The sequence below is a fragment of the Silurus aristotelis genome (assembly GCF_946808225.1).
Source record: "Silurus aristotelis genome assembly, chromosome: 14".
In the NCBI taxonomy this organism is placed as follows: Eukaryota; Metazoa; Chordata; class Actinopteri; order Siluriformes; family Siluridae; genus Silurus; species Silurus aristotelis.
Window position 1 is genome coordinate 10,195,475 of NC_139587.1, and position 21,943 is coordinate 10,217,417.

General features: G+C 35.3%; 1 protein-coding gene and 1 long non-coding RNA gene across 3 annotated transcripts in view; one reads left to right on the plus strand and one right to left on the minus strand.

Moving 5' to 3' along the window:
* Nucleotides 1–21,943, minus strand: part of rps6kal (ribosomal protein S6 kinase a, like) — a 39,630-nt gene that overhangs the window by 14,962 nt on the left and 2,725 nt on the right. The window contains exons 2-12 of the mRNA XM_083560284.1: nucleotides 19,862–19,921; nucleotides 11,165–11,281; nucleotides 10,604–10,685; nucleotides 10,436–10,516; nucleotides 10,040–10,119; nucleotides 7,576–7,682; nucleotides 1,675–1,712; nucleotides 1,414–1,556; nucleotides 989–1,059; nucleotides 717–805; nucleotides 527–591 (exon numbers count right to left, since the gene is read on the minus strand). Of these exons, the coding sequence (XP_083416410.1) occupies nucleotides 527–591; nucleotides 717–805; nucleotides 989–1,059; nucleotides 1,414–1,556; nucleotides 1,675–1,712; nucleotides 7,576–7,682; nucleotides 10,040–10,119; nucleotides 10,436–10,516; nucleotides 10,604–10,685; nucleotides 11,165–11,281; nucleotides 19,862–19,921 (933 nt within the window). The remainder of the gene's footprint in view (nucleotides 1–526; nucleotides 592–716; nucleotides 806–988; nucleotides 1,060–1,413; nucleotides 1,557–1,674; nucleotides 1,713–7,575; nucleotides 7,683–10,039; nucleotides 10,120–10,435; nucleotides 10,517–10,603; nucleotides 10,686–11,164; nucleotides 11,282–19,861; nucleotides 19,922–21,943) is intronic.
* Nucleotides 8,627–18,905, plus strand: LOC310736736. 2 transcript variants are annotated; one of them, XR_014536640.1, is made up of 3 exons: nucleotides 8,627–9,388; nucleotides 9,438–10,856; nucleotides 15,151–18,905. It is a non-coding gene; the product is annotated as an uncharacterized lncRNA (long non-coding RNA). The 2 variants fall into 2 exon arrangements; XR_014536641.1 differs by having other exon boundaries at nucleotides 15,163–18,905.

Below are 21,943 nucleotides of genomic sequence, written 5' to 3' on the forward strand. Positions count from 1 at the left end.
GAATTTATTATTTAAATTGAGATTGGGGATCCACTTGGAGAACGGCTCTGAGTACCAACAACTGTTACTGCAATAATTTTCTGTTTTCAAATAAAATATTACTACAGCAGCAGTACTTTTAATCAAATCTGTTTGTTTTTTACTCTTTCTAATACAGGTTTCGAAATGTGAAAAAATACACAGCAGAATAATGAAGACTTTATAACAATAAATCTAATAATATAATTGTAAATTTAAATGCCAATATAGCTACCACAAAATTGCAGGACATTTAAAAAGCAAAACAAACAATTAACTGTAAAACATCTTTCAACCATCTGTTTAGAAGAAAAGTGATTTTCTTCAGACATTCTGAATGATTTAGCAATAGCTGAATTTGATCAATCAGTGCTTATCTCCATCTAATTCCACCTATAAAGTAGTATTCATAATAACCACTTTATATAAAGAACAGGACATATAGTATTGTCCTGTTCCACTGAAGTAGGCTGCATAAAAATTGGAACACTTGCTAAGAGACACTCACGTTCCAGTCTATAGTGGAGAAAAAGGCATGTCGTTTGATCTCCTCTACACCATCTGGACCGGCTCCTTCAAAAGACCAAAAAAAAATAATTTAAAAAAAGAGCTAATTTAAGAAATCCAAATGATTCCAATTGTGTATTTTGTTAGATTTGTTATGATTTATTATGATGAGAGCAAGAGATTTCACATACCTAAGCGATTTGCTGGGTTTCTTTTAAAGAGCATTCTTAAAAGACTCTGTGCTTCCAAACTTAAAAACTGTGGCATTCCCAATTTAGCTCTGTTATAAATTAAACAGAAAATAAGAAGGCAGTGATATTCAGAAATGCAAATCATTATCAATTTACAACAACTCATTTTCAATGATCATTGCCATTTGCACATCCAAATATCTAATCTTTACTAAATCAGAAATCTGATGTACATCATGTGTATTTAAAATGTAAAATGTAGCCCCACTTACTTAAGAATCATGTTCATGGTTTCATTCCGATCTTTTCCTTGAAATGGTAATGTCCCTGTCAGCATTTCAAACTAGCAGCAAGAAAAAAGTTAAAAAAATGATTTGTTTAAAAGCAAACACACAATACAATATCACTAATACTGAAATAAAAGTAAAAGGTGATATAGATGAAGAAAACTGCTAAATCAAAAGTTGGTTCTATTCAGTACAGTGTGACAGAATAAGACCTCCATTTCACTGAAAGGCATCAGTAAGATTATGTTAAATGTGAAAAGGGTTCTATAAAAGAAACATGCAGTCATGAAGGAAGTTAACAGAGACTAATATTAATTGTAGCAATTAATCTGAGCACTACAGCTAACCAAATCAAAATTCAAGAGGGTCTAATTCAGTACTACAATAATTATGCTTAAAAGTAGACCTACCATTAGAACACCAAGAGACCACCAGTCAGCACTCTGTGTGTGTCCTCTCCTGTTGACCACCTCAGGGGCCATATATTCCACAGTGCCACAAAAAGAGTATGCTTTCCTATCCTGGTCTACTGATTCTTTACTGAGCCCGAAGTCTGAAACAGAAGTAAACAGTGAATCAGTCCTAGAAACACAGTGCATATTTAACGTTGTATTTAAATTCATGCATGCAAATGCTTGAGTTAAATACAGTAGTATAAAAGCAGATTGTACCTGTTAGCTTGATATGTCCAGCTTCATCAAGCAAAATGCTGAAAATTAAAATCAGATTCTCCAATACAGGTACACAAACACATGGATACATTAAGAAACACAAAACAAGCAAAAAAAATAAGTTGGAATTCAGAACAGTCATACATAGGGTTGCCACCAGTTCCTTATAATGGGGGGGTGGGGGGGGGGATATAATGCTACATACCCAATTGAGCCAAGATTCATACATAAAATAAGCCTTCATAGTGGCAAGAACAACAGAAAAATTAGAAAGTTGCGAGAATGCATGTCTAGGTTATTGTTGCTCTATTTAAAGTTACTGCCAGTCTTCTAAAACCTACAGTACTTCTAATACAAGTTTTCGTGATAAATGCCAGAGGTTTTAACTGTGATGTGAGATGGCGAGTCATGTCAAAGTTACAAATTCAAACTTGTTTACTATAGATCCCTTTCAGTGACCTATAGTGGACTGTCTGATCTGATACAGCATGCAGCACATAATAAACATGCCCAAGCTGCTAATAAGCAGAAGTGTAGCAGCAGTAGTTTTTATTGATTTAGTTTGATATAGACCAAAATTAACATTGTGTTATGATGTGGTAAGTATCATTACTTCTTTATTTATATTAAATTTATAAATTATAGCTCTCATTGTGTAAATTTACAAATTACACAATGAGTCAATTTACAACTTAAAAACTGTAAATAAATAACCTTTTGATCTATCATACACATTTTTTAAACTTAAAACTAAATAAATAAACAAACAAACAAACAAAACCCAGCCTATTCCTTTTCTGGTCATTATGAAATACATTTTTTTATGATTAAACTTGTTATTGAAATACTATGCCGTAATTTCCGGACTATAAAGTGCACCCTTATATAGGCCGAATTTGACAAATATTTTTATTTCTAACATAAATAAGCCGCACCTGTCTATAAGCCTATATGTCTAAAAACTAATGTACTTTACACAGGCTTTAACGAAAGACACGTTACACACGGTGTAACAGGTGAAATATGTTGCGCTTCCTTTAGGAGCATAGCGGTTTTTGGGAATAGCATGCACTGCATTCTGCCGGTATTACTGCGTGCGTGTAAGACTGAGGATTATGTCCTTATTATTTTCTTATGCTCATTTCTAAGTTTCTTTGACTAACCCATAACTTTGTTGCCAAGAAAAATAAAAAAGCACGAGTTTTGGAAACCTGTCTGTGCTTATTTGATTTCTGTTGTAACTGGAGTTTTAAACCGTTTTTTCAACGGCTTGTATCTAAACAGCAGCCGACCAAGTAAGTCATTGTTCACTGTCTTCCTCCTTCCTTTCACAACTACAGTGGTACCTTGACCTACGAGTGCATTAATGTACGAGTTTTCTGAGGTACGAGCGGTCACTCGGTCGATTTTTTTGCTTTGTTACGCAAACAAAAAATTGAGGTACGAGCTCGAGACGCGCTGCTAGATGGCGAAGCGAAGCCAGAAAGAGAAGATTGTGACGAAAATTAAGATAAGCAAAGAAGAAAAAGTTAACATTTTAAAGTTTAGGGATACGTAGATTAAGTATTTTCAATATGAAAAACTGATTTGATGTGCGAGCAAATTGAGATACGAGCTCATCCACGGAACGAATTAAACTCGTAGGTCAAGGTACCACTGTATTTCTCTGGGGAGTTTATCTTTTGTCATCGTCGTGCGCCACTGGTGGAGGTTTTTTCTCCCGAAGCCGTGCAGCTCAGAACAAAGGTGAGGTGCGTTTTTTCGTTTCCGTTCGGACATTTAATTGGTCTAATGTTATGGGGTTCAGTTTTTTGGCTTGAAGTTTGTGAAACCGGGAAACCCCCCAAAAAATCCATAAATTAGCAGCTTCATTGTTTAAGCCGCGGGGTTCAAAACGTAGGGGCTTATAGTCCGAAAAATACGGTAATTATTATAAATATTTAGAAGCTGGAAAAAACGATTTTAAACAGTCATGCCAGCAGCCTCAATGAGGGTGCCTTTTCAATCAATTGCAAACCTAAAATTCTGTAAGAATATACTTCAAACAAAGGGGAAACTATTGAAGATGGCTGCTGAAGGTGGCAACCCCAATTACACCAAACTGTCTGACTGTAACACATGTCTATGACCATTATACATGGAGAGAGAAAATGAGCACAAGTTAGTTAGAAGATACGTAAGCATTCTTAAGATAATCACATTTGCATGTAAGAATTATCTATATTCTATATGAAGAAAGATCTTCATATAGAAAGCAAATGAACATATGTTTTTCAAACAATTAAAAAAATAGTGTTTTGACTATCATGGCTCATTTTTTTAAAATTCCGAATTTCAATCAGCCTGAGACCATTAGTGCTGCTATTACCCATTATTGGGGTATTCAAAAATAAATTGCTTGCTTGCATGTGGTGGAAATATCAGTGCCCAACATACAGAACAAGAAAAAGAATTGAGAAAGAGAAAGCCTCAGCATACTTAATGTGTTGGATGAACATAAACATATATATATATATATATATATATATATATTAGACACACCCACACACACATACATACATACACACACACACACACACACACACACACACACACACACACACCGTAATTTCCGGACTATTAAGCGCACCCAAATATAAGCCGCACCCACTAAATTTTACAAAGATTTTTATTTTGAACATAAATACGCCGCACCTGTCTATAAGCCAGAGGTGCCTACATTGAAACAAATGAACTTTACACAGGCTTTAAAGAAAGACAGTGCCTGTTACACGACTTGTATCTAAACAGTAGCCTACCAAGAAAGTCATTGGTCACGGTCTTCCTCCTTTCTTTCACAACAATTTCTCTCAAGAGTTTATTTTTTGGCTTAGTCATGCGTTTAAAAATCACCATCGGTGGAAGCTTTTCTCCCGATGCCGTGCAGCTCAGAACACAGGTGAAGTGTGTTTTTTTATGCACGGTTGTTTTCAGCGTGACGAATGATTTGCATTTCCTGTTGACAGTCCGAGTGAGCGGCAGGTGAAACGTCAGAGGAACCTTATCCATATTTATGATGTGGTGCGGCCCAATTCAGTGGGAGCGTGATTTAATATAAAGAATTTCATTGGTTCACCTTAACCCGTTCGGCAATTTCATTGGTGTAATGTTATGGGGCTCAGTTTTTTGGCTTGAAAGCTTGTGAAACCGGGAAAAACCCATTAATTAGCCACAGGGTTCAAAGCGTGGGAAAAAGTAGCGGCTTATAGTCCGGAAAATCGATTGATCGATAATTATATATATATATATATATATATATATATATATATATATATATATATATATATATATATATATATATATATATATATATATATATATACATACACATACACATACACACACATACATACATACACACACACACACACACACAGTGGTACCTTGACCTGCAAGTGCATTAATGTACGAGTTTTCCGAGGTACGAGCGGTCAATCGGTCGATTTTTTGCTTTGTTACGCGAGCAAAAAATTGAGGTACGAGCTCGAGATGCCACTGCTAGATGGCAAAGCGAAGCCAGAAAGCGAAGATTGTGAGGGAAATTAAGATAAGCAAAGAAGAAAAAGTAAAAATTTTAAGTTTAGGGATACACAGTGTACAGTAGTGATAGTAAAAAAAACTAGTTTTCCCGCCTACTCCGATTATCGCCTCTAAGCCCCCCCCGGCTTCGTTAGCTTAAATTGTCCCATCTCCAAGGAAAATACATTAAATAAAACCTATATATCTTTACATACTCTTTCTATTAAGTTTTTAATAAAGATTTTTATTTAGAAATGTATTTTCCTAATTTAATAACATGAAACATAAAAACGGGGTGGCATTTTGAAGGTTGGAACTGATTAATGCCATTTTAAGTATTTTTAATATGGAAAACTGATTTTATGTGCGAGCAAATTGAGATACGAGCTCATCCACGGAACGAATTAAACTCGTAGGTCAAGGTACCACTGTGTGTGTGTGTGTGTATTATATACACACACACACACACACACACACACACACACACACACACACACACACACACACACACACACACACACACACACACACACACACACACACACACACACACACATAGTGAGGAAAATAAGTATTTGAACACCCGGCTATTTTGCAAGTTCTCCCACTTAGAAATCATGGAGGGGTCTGAAATTGTCATCGTAGGTGCATGTCCACTGTGAGAGACATAATCTAAAAAAAAATCCAGAAATCACAATGTATGATTTTTTAAACTATTTATTTGTATGATACAGCTGCAAATAAGTATTTGAACACCTGAGAAAGTCAATGTTAATATTTGGTACAGTAGCCTTTGTTTGCAATTACAGAGGTCAAACGTTTCCTGTAGTTTTTCACCAGGTTTGCACACACTGCAGGAGGGATTTTGGCCCACTCCTCCACACAGATCTTCTCTAGATCAGTCAGGTTTCTGGCCTGTCGCAGAGAAACACAGAGTTTGAGCTCCCTCCAAAGATTCTCTATTGGGTTTAGGTCTGGAGACTGGCTAGGCCACGCCAGAACCTTGATATGCTTCTTACAGAGCCACTCCTTGGTTATCCTGGCTGTGTGCTTCAAGTCATTGTCATGTTTTTAAGACCCAGCCTCGACCCATCTTCAATGCTCTAACTGAGGGAAGGAGGTTGTTCCCCAAAATCTCGCAATACATGGCCCCGGTCATCCTCTCCTTAATACAGTGATGTCGCCCAGTCCCATGTGCAGAAAAACACACCCAAAGCATGATGCTACCACCCCCATGCTTCACAGTAGGGATGGTTTCTTGGGATGGTACTCATAATTCTTCTTCCTCCAAACACATTTAGTGGAATTATGACCCAAAAGTTCTATTTTGGTCTCATCTGACCACATGACTTTCTCCCATGGCTCCTCTGGATCATCCAAATGGTCATTGGCAAACTTAAGTCGTGCCTGGACATGTGCTGGTTTAAGCAGGGGAACCTTCCGTGCCATGCATGATTTCAAACTATGACGTCTTAGTGTATTACCAACAGTAACCTTGGAAACGGTGGTCCCAGCTCTTTTCAGGTCATTGAACAGCTCCTCCCGTGTAGTTCTGGGCTGATTTCTCACCTTCCTTAGGATCATTGAGACCCCACGAGGTGAGATCTTGCATGGAGCCCCAATCTGAGGGAGATTGACAGTCATGTTTAGCTTCTTCCATTTTCTAATGATTGCTCCAACAGTGGACCTTTTTTCACCAAGCTGCTTGGCAATTTCCCCGTAGCCCTTTCCAGCCTTGTGGAGGTGTACAATTTTGTCTCTAGTGTCTTTGGACAGCTCTTTGGTCTTGGCCATGTTAGTAGTTGGATTCTTACTGATTGTATGGGGTGGACAGGTGTCTTTATGCAGCTAACGACCTCAAACAGGTACATCTAATTTAGGATAATAAATGTAGTGGAGGTGGACATTTTAAAGGCAGACTAACAGGTCTTTGAGGGTCAGAATTCTAGCTGATAGACAGGTGTTCAAGTACTTATTTGCAGCTGTATCATACAAATAAATAGTTTAAAAATCATACATTGTGATTTCTGGATGTTTTTTTTTTTAGATTATGTCTCTCACAGTGGACATGCACCTACGATGACAATTTCAGACCCCTCCATGATTTCTAAGTGGGAGAACTTGCAAAATAGCAGGGTGTTCAAATACATATTTTCCTCACTGTATATATATATATATATATAGTTAAACCTTTGTGATACTTGGAATTAATTGGCTTAAGCACACCAAGCATCTGCTCTATCTGAAATTATATTTGTTTGCGAAAGTTAGCTAAACACATGAACTGTGCTGAGGCCTTAAAATACAGAGACAAAAAAAAAAAAACAGAAGGGAATACTTTACTTTTCAGGCTTCAGGTCTCTGTAAACAATGCCTAGGTTGTGAAGGTGATCCAATGCAAGGGCCAGCTCTGCAAGGTAGAATTTCACATCCTCCTCTGTAAACATAACCTAGTAAGAACTGGACAGATTTACTCTCTGATCTTTGTACAAACACAATGAAAACACAAACAAAAGTCAACAATAGAATTTACAGTCACACAAAAACAAACAAGTTACTGTTACATAGTACACAGTGGACACAACCAAATCTTTATACAGAGATATTTATATAGACAGACAAGAGAAATAAAATGTTATGGGAATATAACTATTGAGTAAAATCATGGCCATTTTATTTCAGCTGCAAATATGAAAAACTGCCTTTAAACAATAAAGCCAGCAACAAATAACAATGACTAATTTATTATAATTTATTATTATTTTTTTTTTACATTTAATACAAGTCAAACTCAACACCAATGATGTTGACAGAAATGCTTCTATTACCTAGTCTAGTCCTTCTTGTTACTAATTTGTAATACTGTTAGATTTACTGCAATCAGGAAAGAAGCAATTGAAGAAAAGCTATTTTTGACATTTTACCCTAACTTCTTAAATCTAATAAATATAATATAAGAAGTCCAAATTGTAAAAACAAAAAAAATATATTTTAATGAAAAACTGAAATCTCTCATTTAGATAAGTGTTCAGACCCTTGGCAGATTTGCTACAAATTTAACTAAGGTACATTCTGTTTGCTTTGATTTTCTTTTAAAACATAGATTTATTAGACATTATTTAAAAAGACAAAGATCTATAGGTGCATGGTCCAATAATTCACAATATAGGTCAGAACGAAAATCACACTATGAGGTGAGACGACCTCTGTAGACATAAATCTGGACAACAGCATAAAACCAATTCTAAAGATTTTAATGTTCCCAGCAGCATAAAGAGTAAAATTTTTTAATAGAAGAGTTATGGGACCATGAGTCTTCCTATAGCTGGCTGTCTAACTAAACTCATTATCCATTTCAGAAAGGCCTTGGTTAAGAAACTTGCACACCTGAAAGGTTCTGGTGTGCAAAGCTTGTTATTAAATAGCTCTGCTGCTAAATTCTAGGTTTTCTATCCTGAAGAACAGAATAAAGTGTCTGAGTACTTATCTAAATGTTATCTAACTAATTGAAATTACTCTTTAGTTATATTATTATTATTATTATTTTAAATGTCAAATCACTTGTCATTTGTCCATTATTACCATGTGTAAATGATTGTCTGTGGGTTATTGTAAGTATATTAAAAGCTCATTAGATTTCAATCTTAAACAAGTTTTAGATTTTTTATTTTTATTGATTAAGCCACAATCCATAAACATGCCTGTGAAACACAAAATAATGCTAGATGCTGTTGCTATCCATGGTGCTGAGTAGAAACTGCTCAGCAGTACAGTGATAGGATACCTGTATACGCAAAAATATTATTCATAATTTATTTATTTAATTTTTTTTAAGAGCAGTCTACTAAAATAAAATCTGTAAATATGTACATAAGCACATTCATTTTCTGCCAAATGAGTTCTTATGGCCTATGCTCTATTAATTTTTATAATTTTTTTTAAAGCTATAAAATAATCTGTGTTAAGTAATTCAAAAGATGCAATTATTTTGATACCGCAGATAAAAAATAAATAAATAAATAAAAAAAAAACATTTATATATTTGACTCACACTAAAACGTTTGGTGAAACAATCCCCAAAATGTTCAACACAGAGGAAAATCACATTCTATTTAAATAAATAATTAATTGATAATTTAAATTTAATAGTGATTTAGTAATCTTTTTCATTTTGAGGATTATTCTTTTTATTGTGTGTTTATTAGAATTCCATTAGGTGAAAAACAAGTAATGTATACGGCATTAAGAGCAACTCAAATGCGTTTTATAATTTATGAGACATGCTGGCACACATGCCAGCTTATGACACTAACAGCATGAATTTGTATAAACTGATGTTTTAGAAAGCATTTTATTTATGTCTATTATTATGCATGGGAGCATTACCATGTCCCCCATACTAAAGTATTGTTTACTTAAAAAAAAAAAAAAAACCAAAAAATAAAAATTAAAAAATAAATAAATAAAAAAATAAAACACCAAAAGGCCACAAAGACTGAACGCCAACCAATCCGTGCTTGTATTCAACCTCCAGTTACCTTGTTATTCACTCTGAATGAGGGGTTCTAAATGGCATAAATATAAATGTAATCATTTGGAAAGCAACTAAAGGCATCAAAGCCTGTCTGTGAACGACACATCCTTAAAACACCACAGGATGCAAATACACAATTTATACTTCTTGATTAAAATCATGAACAGTTTATTTAATAAGAGGTTTGATAGCTTTAATTACTGCCATTTTGCAGTGAGGATAACTGGGGGAAAGGCATTTAAAGGTTAGAAGATAGGAAAACAGAACACTTACCTCTTTGGATAAGCGAGTAAATACATCTCCACCCCTGAGAAAATCCAAAATTAAATAGAGCTTCCCTTCTGTTTGAAAGGCTGTGATAAGAAGGGCGAAAAAAACAACACCTCAAACTTACACAAAGCTGCATGTATTTCATCAGACACTTCAGACATATGGTGAACCCAACCAGCATCCCAAAGTTAAACAAGTGAGGCCAGGTGCAGGATTTGACTTGACAGGCAGGTAGACATGCCACATTTAGCAAACAACAACCTTAATTAAATCACAGGACCAGACTGAATATGCCAGTAAGAGAATGTACTCAAAGCTGCTGTTAATGCCAAGACAGAAACAATAAGTTTGAGGCAAGAAGAAACTCAGACAAAAGAGAACGCCATAATGCACTCTTACCATAGTGCAACTTCACAATGAAGGGATGATTCACTTCCACCAAAATATCTCGTTCCATCTTTGTGCGAACCCTGTCCCTTACTGCCAATGAGATCAAGATTTATTGGCACTAGATTAAAGACATTTGATCACCTTATATCATAAACAGACTCCCAAAAGCTAGATTACCTTTTAACGATGCCTTTTTAAGGACTTTCATTGCATACAGCTGACCAGCATCTGGGCCCATTATCTTCCTCACCAAGAATACCTTATAAATCATAAATATGAATCAATATGCACATACCAAAAAAAACAAAACATGGACCTTAAAAAATTTCAAAAACTGTTGGTTTCTTCAATAATAAAGGCAGAGTTCAAAGGTCTGACTTCACCATTCAATTCAATTAAACACAGCGTCTAAAGTAATGCTTTGTTGGGTGTGTTTACATATCTTTAGGAAGGACACACACACACACACACACACACACACACACACACACACACACACACACACACACACACACACACACACACACACACACACACACACACACACACACACGTGTGTGTGTGTGTGTGTGTGTGTGTCCTTCCTGAAGATATGTAAATTGTGGAATTAAACTTGTGCAATGGTCATTAGCATGCCAAAAGTGTCAAAAAAGTCACATCGACACAAACATCTACATCTAATTTTAAATTCTCATACAAAATATCATCTATAAAATACACTATGTAAGGGTCACGCACCTTTCCAAATGATCCCTGGCCCAATACCTTAAGCAGCTCAAACTGGGAAGGGTCAGCCTTTTCACAGCCCTCCTTTACATGATGAGTGATGGGGATCTCTTTATAGGACCCGTCATCCTGCAGGAAAAAATATTTTACCCATTATCTCATCAACCAATAGTGCAGTTCTATAAAACGCAGAAAAACAGGATGGGTTATTTTTTACTCAATTAAAAAAATCAAAATCAAAATATGGTCAAAGTATCAGTATAGAGTATCTCACAAAAGTGAGTACACCCCTCAAATTTCAGCAACCATTTTAGTATTTCTTCTCAAGGGGCAATACTATAGAAGTAAAACTTGGATATATTTTAAAGTAGTCCATGTGCAGCTTGTATAGCAGTACAGATTTACTGTCCTCTGAAAATAACAACATGGTGAATTCCCTGCCAGTTTTGACATGTTCACTTAGTATGTACTCACTTTTGTTGCCAGCTATTTTGACAATAATATCTGTATGTTGAGTGATTTTCAGGGGACAGTAGGGATGTAACAGTACAAGTATTCATACTGAACTTTATCGATACAGGGCTTTCGGTTGGGTACACATGTACCGAATGCAATGCAATAATTTTTACGTGCAGAACATAGTTAACATCTAAATTCCCTCAGGAACCTGTAAAGTGGCAGACCGCATGTTTGTTTAGTCTCTACCTCACATTTTGAGCGAATTTTTTTATATTATTATTATTATTATTATTAAACTTTAAAACATACACAACAGTACCAGGGGTATAAAAAAGAAAAATGCATCACTGTGGCTACTTCCTCCGTACCGGAAATAAGATTTGTTTTGAGCATGCATGAAAACGTTAAAGAATTCAGAGAGTTAGCTGCTAACTAGGATGTGGCTAGCAGATAATGCTAGCAATATGGATTCTTTAGCGTTTTATGTCCAGCTTTAAGAATTTTTATTGAAAGGAGAAAATCCTGACATATCAATTCCACATATCAAAGGAGTAAATGAATGAAGGATGGAAGGAAAAAATGAAGACATTTGTAAATCTATGCTAAAATAAGTAGAACAGTTAAGTAGAACATATCTTTGGAAAATGTAATATTAATTGTAGCGTGCACACACAAACATCTGTATTTTATAATATATTATACACACACACACACACACACACACACACACACACACACACACACACACACACACACACACACACACACACACACACACACACACACACACACACACATAGTGAGGAAAATAAGTATTTGAACACCCTGCTATTTTGCAAGTTCTCACACTTAGAAATCATGGAGGGGTCTGAAATTGTCATCGTAGGTGCTTGTCCACTGTGAGAGACATAATCTAAAAAAATAAAAAATCCAGAAATCACAATGTATGATTTTTTAACTATTTTTTTGTATGATACAGCTGCAAATAAGTATTTGAACACCTGAGAAGGTCAATGTTATTATTTGGTACAGCAGACTTTGTTTGCAATTACAGAGGTCAAACGTTTCCTGTAGTTTTTCACCAGGTTTGCACACACTGCAGGAGGGATTTTGGCCCACTCCTCCACACACACATTGGCTGTGTGTTTCGTGTCATTGTCATGTTGGAAGACCCAGCCTCGACCCATCTTCAATGCTCTAACTGAGGGAAGGAGGTTGATCCCCAAAATCTCGCAATACATGGCCCCGGTCATCCTCTCCTTAATACAGTGCTGTCGCCCTGTCCCATGTGCAGAAAAACACACCCAAAGCATGATGCTACCACCCCCATGCTTCACAGTAGGGATGGTGTTCCTGGGATGGTACTCATCATTCTTCTTCCTCCAAACACGTTTAGTGGAATTATGACCCAAAAGTTCTATTTTGGTCTCATCTGACCACATGACTTTCTCCCATGACTCCTCTGGATCATCCAAATGGTCATTGGCAAACTTAAGACGTGCCTGGACATGTGCTGGTTTAAGCAGGGGAACCTTCCGTGCCATGCATGATTTCAAACAATGACGTCTTGGTGTATTACCAACAGTAACCTTGGAAACGGTGGTCCCAGCTCTTTTCAGGTAATTGACCAGCTCCTCCCGTGTAGTTCTGGGCTGATTTCTCACCTTCCTTAGGATCATTGAGACCCCACGAGGTGAGATCTTGCATGTAGCCCCAGACCGAGGGAGATTGACAGTCATGTTAAGCTTCTTCCATTTTCTAATGATTGCTCCAACAGTGGACCTTTTTTCACCAAGCTGCTTGGCAATTTCCCCGTAGCCCTTTCCAGCCTTGTGGAGGTGTACAATTGTGTCTCTAGTGTCTTTGGACAGCTCTTTGGTCTTGGCCATGTTAGTAGTTGGATTCTTAATGATTGTATGGGGTGGACAGGTGTCTTTATGCAGCTAACGACCTCAAACAGGTGCATCTAATTTAGGATAATAAATGTAGTGGAGGTGGACATTTTAAAGGCAGACTAACAGGTCTTTGAGGGTCAGAATTCTAGCTTATAGACAGGTGTTCAAATACTTATTTGCAGCTGTATCATACAATTAAATAGTTTAAAAATCATATATTGTGATTTCTGGATTTTTTTTTTTAGATTGGGAGAACTTGCAAAATAGCAGGGTGTTCAAATACTTTTTTCCTCACTGTATATATATATATATATATATATATACACATACATATACACATACATATACATATATATACACACACACACACACACACACACACACACAAAATATGGGCAAAATTATTCGGTCACCTGGTCATTAGAATGGTATGTGTATGTGACCAAGAGTATTGCGTTCCATATTTAGTCCTAATTTGCTCTTATAATTCCCTCTACTCTTCTGGGAAGCTGTTCCGCTAGATTTTGGAATGTGCTTATGGATATGTGTGCAAATAGGTGATGTGGGTGAGGAGACCTGGGGTGTAGTCAGCATTTCAATATATCCCAAAGGTGTTCAGAAGGGATGAGATCAGAGCTTCTTAGCAGGCCACTCAAGATCTACATCTCCAAAGCATGTAAACCACATTACAAGGGATGCACAGTGCACAAGGGCATTGCCATGCTGGAACAAGTTTGGATTTCCAAGTTCAAGTGACTGCAAAATGTTATTATGGCACATCTAAAAACTATAGATCTATATAAATAAATTATATAAAAAGATATAAATATATATAAAAGAAACAAGATATATATTTAAATAAAAAAGTAAACCGATTAATCAAGTAATTGGATAAGAAGTACTTTTTTCTTCATTAAAGAACAATACCAAATATACAAGAAAAAAATAAGATGGGTATCTTAAAATAAACAAGTCTCTTGTTTCATTTCAAGAAAAATGACATAAAATGTAAATACAAATATATACAATAAAAATCTGACAAAAAATTGCAGATTGCTCAAAAAGAAAAAAGTAAACACACTGTGGCATGAATCCTATGGAAGCCTGTTTCCGCTGCATGCAAAAAGCTTGCCTAATTCCGATTTGGTTTTCCTCGCATTTCAAACACTTTTTTTACTGAAAACATCTGACATTTCTGGTGCATTCAACATTCTTTCTTTCTTTCTTTCTTTCTTTCTTTCTTTCTTTCTTTCTTTCTTTCTTTCTTTCTTTCTTTCTATATATAAACAATAAATATGAATTAACTTAAATTAATACTTACATTTTTTAATACTCTAATGATGGATAATGGACAAATATGGATGCGTAATGCAAATGTATGTTTATTATTAGTGAAACTATACTGAACATAGCGCATGAAGACAAAATATCCTTGTAACTGTTTAATATAATTGCGGTGTTTTAAATTGCGTAAATGATCAGGACACCACACTGAACTTTTGCTGTTTCCACAAGGACGGGTAATGAGGTTGTAACTCTTCTAACTTTCATATGGACTACACATTCAGAGAATTTATGTGAATTGTTTTATTTAAAAGTAGACATTTCAAGCTTTTTATACATATATTTATGTCTGTGAGGCAGGTATTCACTGAGATCCGGTTTGTTTTATTTGTGTGTTTATAAAGAGAGGAGACAGCGATGGCAGAGAGCGCCCCGTCTGTTTTCTTAATTTTACAAAAGAACAGCTTTTGTTATGATGAGTATATACAAATAAGTAGACCCTTTACAGATTATAATGATGTATTGCTCTTATCTGTACAATCAAAAAAGGACAGTGTAATTTAAGTTTGTTTCGGCATTACGAGGAAGAGATGCCACAAATTGCGCCGGCACTTTTGTCGACCCCAGAGGGTTAATTGCCGGATGTGTGCTTCATGGATTTTGGTGCTCGATTTGAGACTTGGTGCATCAGTAAAACAAATGTTTAGTGATTAAGAATTATTTTTAAATAATATTTATTTTTATGTCTGAGTAAAGAAAGGATGTTGTGAATAAATGTGTTGCTTTAAAGGTTTTTATTTCACCGCTTTTATATTTTTTTTATTTTAAAAATAGTAAAACAGAAATGCATGCTGCATTAAAGGCATGTTAATTAAAATTTATTTGCATTAACGTGTTAATTTTGAAAGCTCTAATACACAATTGTCAGTGATGAGAAGTTATCGATTAAAAAATGCCATGTTTAAGTTGAGGGTATTTAAGGATTCATATAGATTCATAATATTTTCACACGGCAGTAAAAGGATCTTATAGTTTGCAAAGCATGTTTAGCTCCTCTGAGTGAAGTTTCTTTGCTTAGATCGATGTCGCAGATCAATGCCTACACAGAATCGTTTGGATATCTGTTCTGTTTGGTTAACTTTTAAAGTTTATACTAGGCTATAAAAATTTACTAACATCATACTGAGCACCCTCAAAGAATACTTCACAAGAGCACATACAGATGGGTCACTAGAAGTTGCAAATCACTGGTAAACCTCAAAAATAAGCGGATCGGATTAGAGTTTGCCAAAAACATTTTAAAAGCACTGTACTTTATAGAACAATATTATCTGAGAGAGAAAAAAAAATAGACAAAATCACAAGAATGGGACTAGTAACATATCGAGATTGTAAGAAGCAGTTCTTGATTCAACGCTTATCATCTTATGGAGTGGGCCTGTATTGCTCCAGTGAAACTGGTTCTTTTATTTATTGATGTAACTACTGTCAAGAAAAAAAAAGCAGATTAATTCTTGAATGTGCAGAGCTGTATTATCTGCTCAGGTTTGGCTAAATGCCTAAAAATCTATTGTAATGGTGGAATATTCTTTATGGCCAAGTGAACAACCTGATCTATATCCAACTGAGCATTTCATTTGCTAAAGTCAAACTGGAGGCAAAACACCTTATAAAATGAGCAGAGTCTATACACTGTCACAATACTACCGAATAGTGAATCATCAAGTAAGAAATTCAGCGTCTGGTGATGACTTTGGGGTTTGTACTTCAGGCATGCACAATGAAATGCACTTTACGGTGGGATAAAACACTCGACTATGGTAAGAGATTGATGTCACAGGCTTACTAGAATTTGTATGAAATGAATTGCCTAGCAGAGAGAAAGGGAGGTTAAAGAAATCCATGGTCCCAACCCCAATAGATGCAAATGGAAAGAGCCTGGGACGTATATATACTGTATTGAGAAGCAGAATTGTAGCCAAATTGTGGACATCATAAGAGTAATAAATAACAAAGCAACATATGCCCCAACCCCCCATAGAGTAAAGTGTGAATCTATAGTCCCCGCTAACTGAATATATAAAATAGTAGCACACTTAAAGAAGACACTAATGGATAACCATGTGCCACAGTAATTAATTCAGCAAAGCATTATGGGGTTCTCAGCAAAGACAACAACCATCCAGAAACAGAGATAAGTCCAGATTGCCAGGGTGTTAACTGTGGATCAAAGCTGCTTTAAAATCTAGATGAGAAAGACTCCACTACTTAGGCTGACAACAGGGTTAAATTAGCACTCAGGTGACTCAATGAAACTCAACCAAATGGAGATCTCACCTGTTTCTGTTCTATACAGTGGGCTTATTACACACCAGTGGTGGACAGTAAATAACTAAATGTAATTAATTACTGTACTTAAGTAGCTTTTTGGCATACCTGTACTTTACTGAAGTATTTCAGTTTGAGGAAACTTATACGAAGTCGTTTTACATTTCAAAGTCAAATATCGTACTTTTTCCTCAATTACATTTCGAGAAATCAGTTGTTCCTTTTTATTTATGACTGGGCACACAGCAAGCCACCAATCACGCTTGTTTTGCCGATTGGTGGGTTCTACTTGGCACAAACAAACCATTCAGTATCAGTTCAACAGCAAGCAGAACATTTTAGGAGTAATAAATTAAAATCTTCTGACTCTAACTTGCCACAATACCCATGGCCGTATTTGCAAGTGTTTTTTTTTTTTAAAGTTGAAAAGAAGGTTTTGGGCTCATGATCATTTTAATAGACATCAATCAGTGTTTGACTAATTAATATTTTTACATAAATAGATTGTTGTAGTGATATAATGATTCTTTGAGTAATTCGATTACAAAAATTCAGGCAAATTATTTAATTATTATTAATTTTAAGCTGCAAAATAAAAAAAATTAAGGACTGGGGAGAAAACAGCAAGAGGCGAGGAGAGGGTTCATATGAAAGCCTGTTTCTGCCACATTAAATAAAAGGTTTGCCTAATTCAGTTTGTTTGTTTTTTTAGCTAATTGGGCAGCATCACCCCCTCTGTAGTGCAAGAAAGCTTTACACATTGAAAATGAAATATGAAATAGTCTACAATCAATAGAATCGCATGATATTAAACTAAGCCTCCGATTCCTGGGGAGAACTCTGTCTAACAATCAGCTCTGGAGGAGACGGAACAAGACAGATGAAGCCTCATTCACACACACCAACAGTTTCAAACTTCAGGCCGACAATATGGTTACCAGTGGATGCCCCAGAAATGTCGGATGTTTACGTGGAGAATTAAGTCAGAACTTGGATTTTAAAAAACTAGGCATTGCAAGAAAATTTGTATTGGGCAGACTTTTTTTTTTTTTTATGTGTTTCCATAGGATTCAGGCAAAAGAAAAAGACAGAGTTTAAAAAGTTTGGGATCATTTCAAACAAAAACAAAAAACTTGTATAAATGTTTGTATTTACATTTTATGTAATATGGCAGTTAGATGCACTAAATGGGTTTAGTTTTCACAGATATTCCTGTATGCAATTTCAGCAATAAAAAAAGTAATTTTTTCTAAAAAGAAAACAAATTACTTGTTCATTTTAAGAGACCTGTCTTATTTTCTCTTGTACTTCTTATCTGATTACTCGATTAATCGTTGGAATAATAGTTTTTCACAAAAAAATGAGATGATTAAGCAAGAGTCTTGTAACAAAAATGATGATAGGAACATTGTAGCCATGATAAATCATAGTACTTTGGATACTTTAGTAAATTTGAAGGCAAATACTTTTGTACTTTTACTCAAGTGAAAGTTTAAAGGGAGCACTTTTTCTTTTACTTAAGTCATATTTTACCTTGTGTATCTCTACTTTAACTCAAGTACATGGTTTGTGTACTTCTTCTACGTTTTACACACAAAAACACCACACACACACCCTACAGTGAGTTAGTACATATATCACTATTAAGATAGAATAAGGTATAGTTGCCTTGGAGTAATATTTTTTTTCAAGATACAAGGCTGAAATGATTAAGAACAAAAAGCTTTGCATCAATATTACTTATGCCTCTCATAATGAGTAGGTATGCACACTGGATACAGCTTGTACTAGCAATGGAGGAAAAAAAAAAAAAAAAAAAAAAAAACCATTTGATTCTCTGTTCTTTTTTTAAAACTTTAATGAATCATTTGTTGAAATTAACTCGGAGTAATGGGTTTTTTGTATTAGTACTTAATTTACATTTGTATACAGCACAGGTAGAAAGGAAGATGCCTGGGCATCGATGACAAGCAAATTTTGTGTTCACCTAAAAGTTCATAGTTGCCTGCCCGAAGTTGATTTATTACCCAGAAAAATACCTTTTATTTTCTTTTGTAAAACGTAAAAAGGTTTTCTTTCACTATGCATGTATATAGATTGTAACTACCGTAATTTCCGGATTATTAAGCGCACCCAATTATAAGCCGAACCCACTGAATTTCACAAAGATTTTTATTTTGAACATAAATACACCACACCTGTCTATAAGCCACAGGTGTCTACATTGAAACTAATGAACTTTACACAGGCTTTAATAAAAGACAGTGTCTGTTACACGACTTGTATTTAACAGTAGCCTACAAAAAAAAAAAAAAAAAAAAACATCATCCATATTTATGATGTGGTGCGGGCTAATTCAGTGGGAGCACACCCGATATAATATAAAGAGTTTTATGGGTTCACCTGAAGCCGTTCGGCAATTTCATTGGTCTAATGTTATGGGGCTCAGTTTTTTAGCTTGAAGCTTGTGAAACTGGGAAAAACCCAGTATCACATATTTTTGTATCAGGAGTTTGCAGGAATGTGGAAATGCTCAGAAACCCATCAAAATAATTTGCAATCAGAAAGGAAAAATGCAAACTATCTCTAAACTAAAGCCTAACTTGACTTTGGTCCATTAAAAAAACATAACAATTGCTCTTTACCATTTAATTTCTATTAATTGTTGCAGGTTTTCAGTTTCAAGACAAAAAATGTCCATCAACTTACCCCAAACACACACAAAACACACACAAACACTTACACAGTGTGTGCAGGATTCTCCTTCTTCCATCGGCTCATCTGCAACCTGATGCCCATTGATCTAGGAATAAGCAAAAGCATGATTTAGTTAGCACAAAAACTTTTACACACTATTTCACTAAACAGTGCCTTCACACATGCACACATTAATACAAAAATTCATAAATAAACAAATGAATGAATTTGACGAATGAATAAACGAAACGTTTTTTTCCTACTATAAAAAACCCGGGCTCTGAGCACGTTTACAAAATGACCTAATTTTACAAAATGACCTAAAAGCTAAATCCAAATGTTTGCATACATTTAGGCTTAGGAATTAAAGCTATTATTTACTATATCAGATTTTCAGTCAGTCAAAGGATGGAATAGACTTTTAAATACTTGGTAGCATTGCTTATTGGATGTAGACTTGCACAGGCTTCTCACAATACTTTGCTCGAATTCTTGCTCATTGTACCTGATAGAATTGAGATAGGATTGCTCATACAAGCATCAACTCAGTTCACACATTTTTTATAAATGCAAACATAAGAATGCAACACCATGGTGCAAAGATAAAAATAAATAAATAAAAAGAGCAAAGATTGTACATCTTTTGATACCTGATGTCTGCAATTTCTTTTACCAGTTCCATTGGTGTTCTTGGGGTTCAAATGAACTATTTCAAAACAAAAAGCTTTTCCATCCGTACAAATCAGCTTATGGCTTTTGTTCTAAATGATGCGGACTGTGTGGTTCAAAGATTTTAATATTTTCAACTGCTTGAAGAGATGCTTATAATAACTTCAGTCTTTTGGAAACTGTGGATATTTTTTTTGTGGCAGAGTTGATTGAATTTCTTATGGTATCAATGCCAAAACACAAAGTGGCACTAAATTCAGCCAAAGTCAATTTCCCAATTAGCTCCTAATTATGACAATTATCCATTCAAAACCTCTAAATATCTTAAAAAGGGAGCATGAATATATTTCCCCTAACCTCTTGGCCTGAACAAAGACCCTGGCTATAATTAGCCATGATGCCTGTGGGGATGAATCATCAGGTTGTTGGATTTAAACTCCTTAGCTAGCAGCTTTGACAGGACAAAAAACCTTAGCGAGGTCACCTTCACCCCTCTCTGCTAAAATAATGAATCAAAAGATTCAACGCAAAGGATAAAATTGCAGCTAGGATCTGTCCTGTGATCTTTCGTCACTGATACGAGACGGTTAAAACATTCTCATTCAAATAATTATTCTCTCACAGCTCCTGACTCTCAATGACCCTCAATGGCTTTGTACCATACCAAAAGATTCAAGCAACTTAATGTATAAATGTTTGAAAAAATAAGCACTTAATACTTAACAGTCCAAAAAAAAATGAAAAATTATAGCTTATATGAATGAACGCAATAAAGAAGGCACAGTGTTGCTTCTGCTATTAGCAGCGTGTGATGGGAAAGCGTTGTGTAGGCGTGAACTTGCCAGCTATGTTTCGTGTGGGAGAAAACGAAGAGGTAGAACCTCTGACTATTTGTGATGACACATATGTGGTACTGATGTCAGTGTGAGCCTTTGAGGCTATTGGGGCTAGTGGCTTATAAGTATGTGTGGTGTAACTGAGAACATGCCCCTTTGCGTCTTTTACCATTCTTCTGTCTGTGTAGTAAAACTTTGTTATGAAACTTAATTGTGCTTAAATGCATTTATGTCCATTTTTACGAAGCCAATTCTGGGAACACTGTACAAAGACATTACAAATATACATATATATACACATATATATATATATTATATGTATATGTATATGTGTATGTGTATGTGTATATATATATATATATATATATATATATATATATATATATATAAAGAAAAAACAAGCATGACCAAAATGTCTCACTTTCCTTGTGTACACACAAACACCATACACAGTTAACTAACGTTTAAAAAAACCACACCTTCTCAATTTTTTTTCTTTTTTTATTAAATGTTAGACATGTAATACACATGCCAATTATGGCTCCATTTCTACAAGCGCTCAATCTAAGCCTGCTGGGTTAGTTCCTTACCATGCTGTGCTTGTTATACATTGTTACACATCT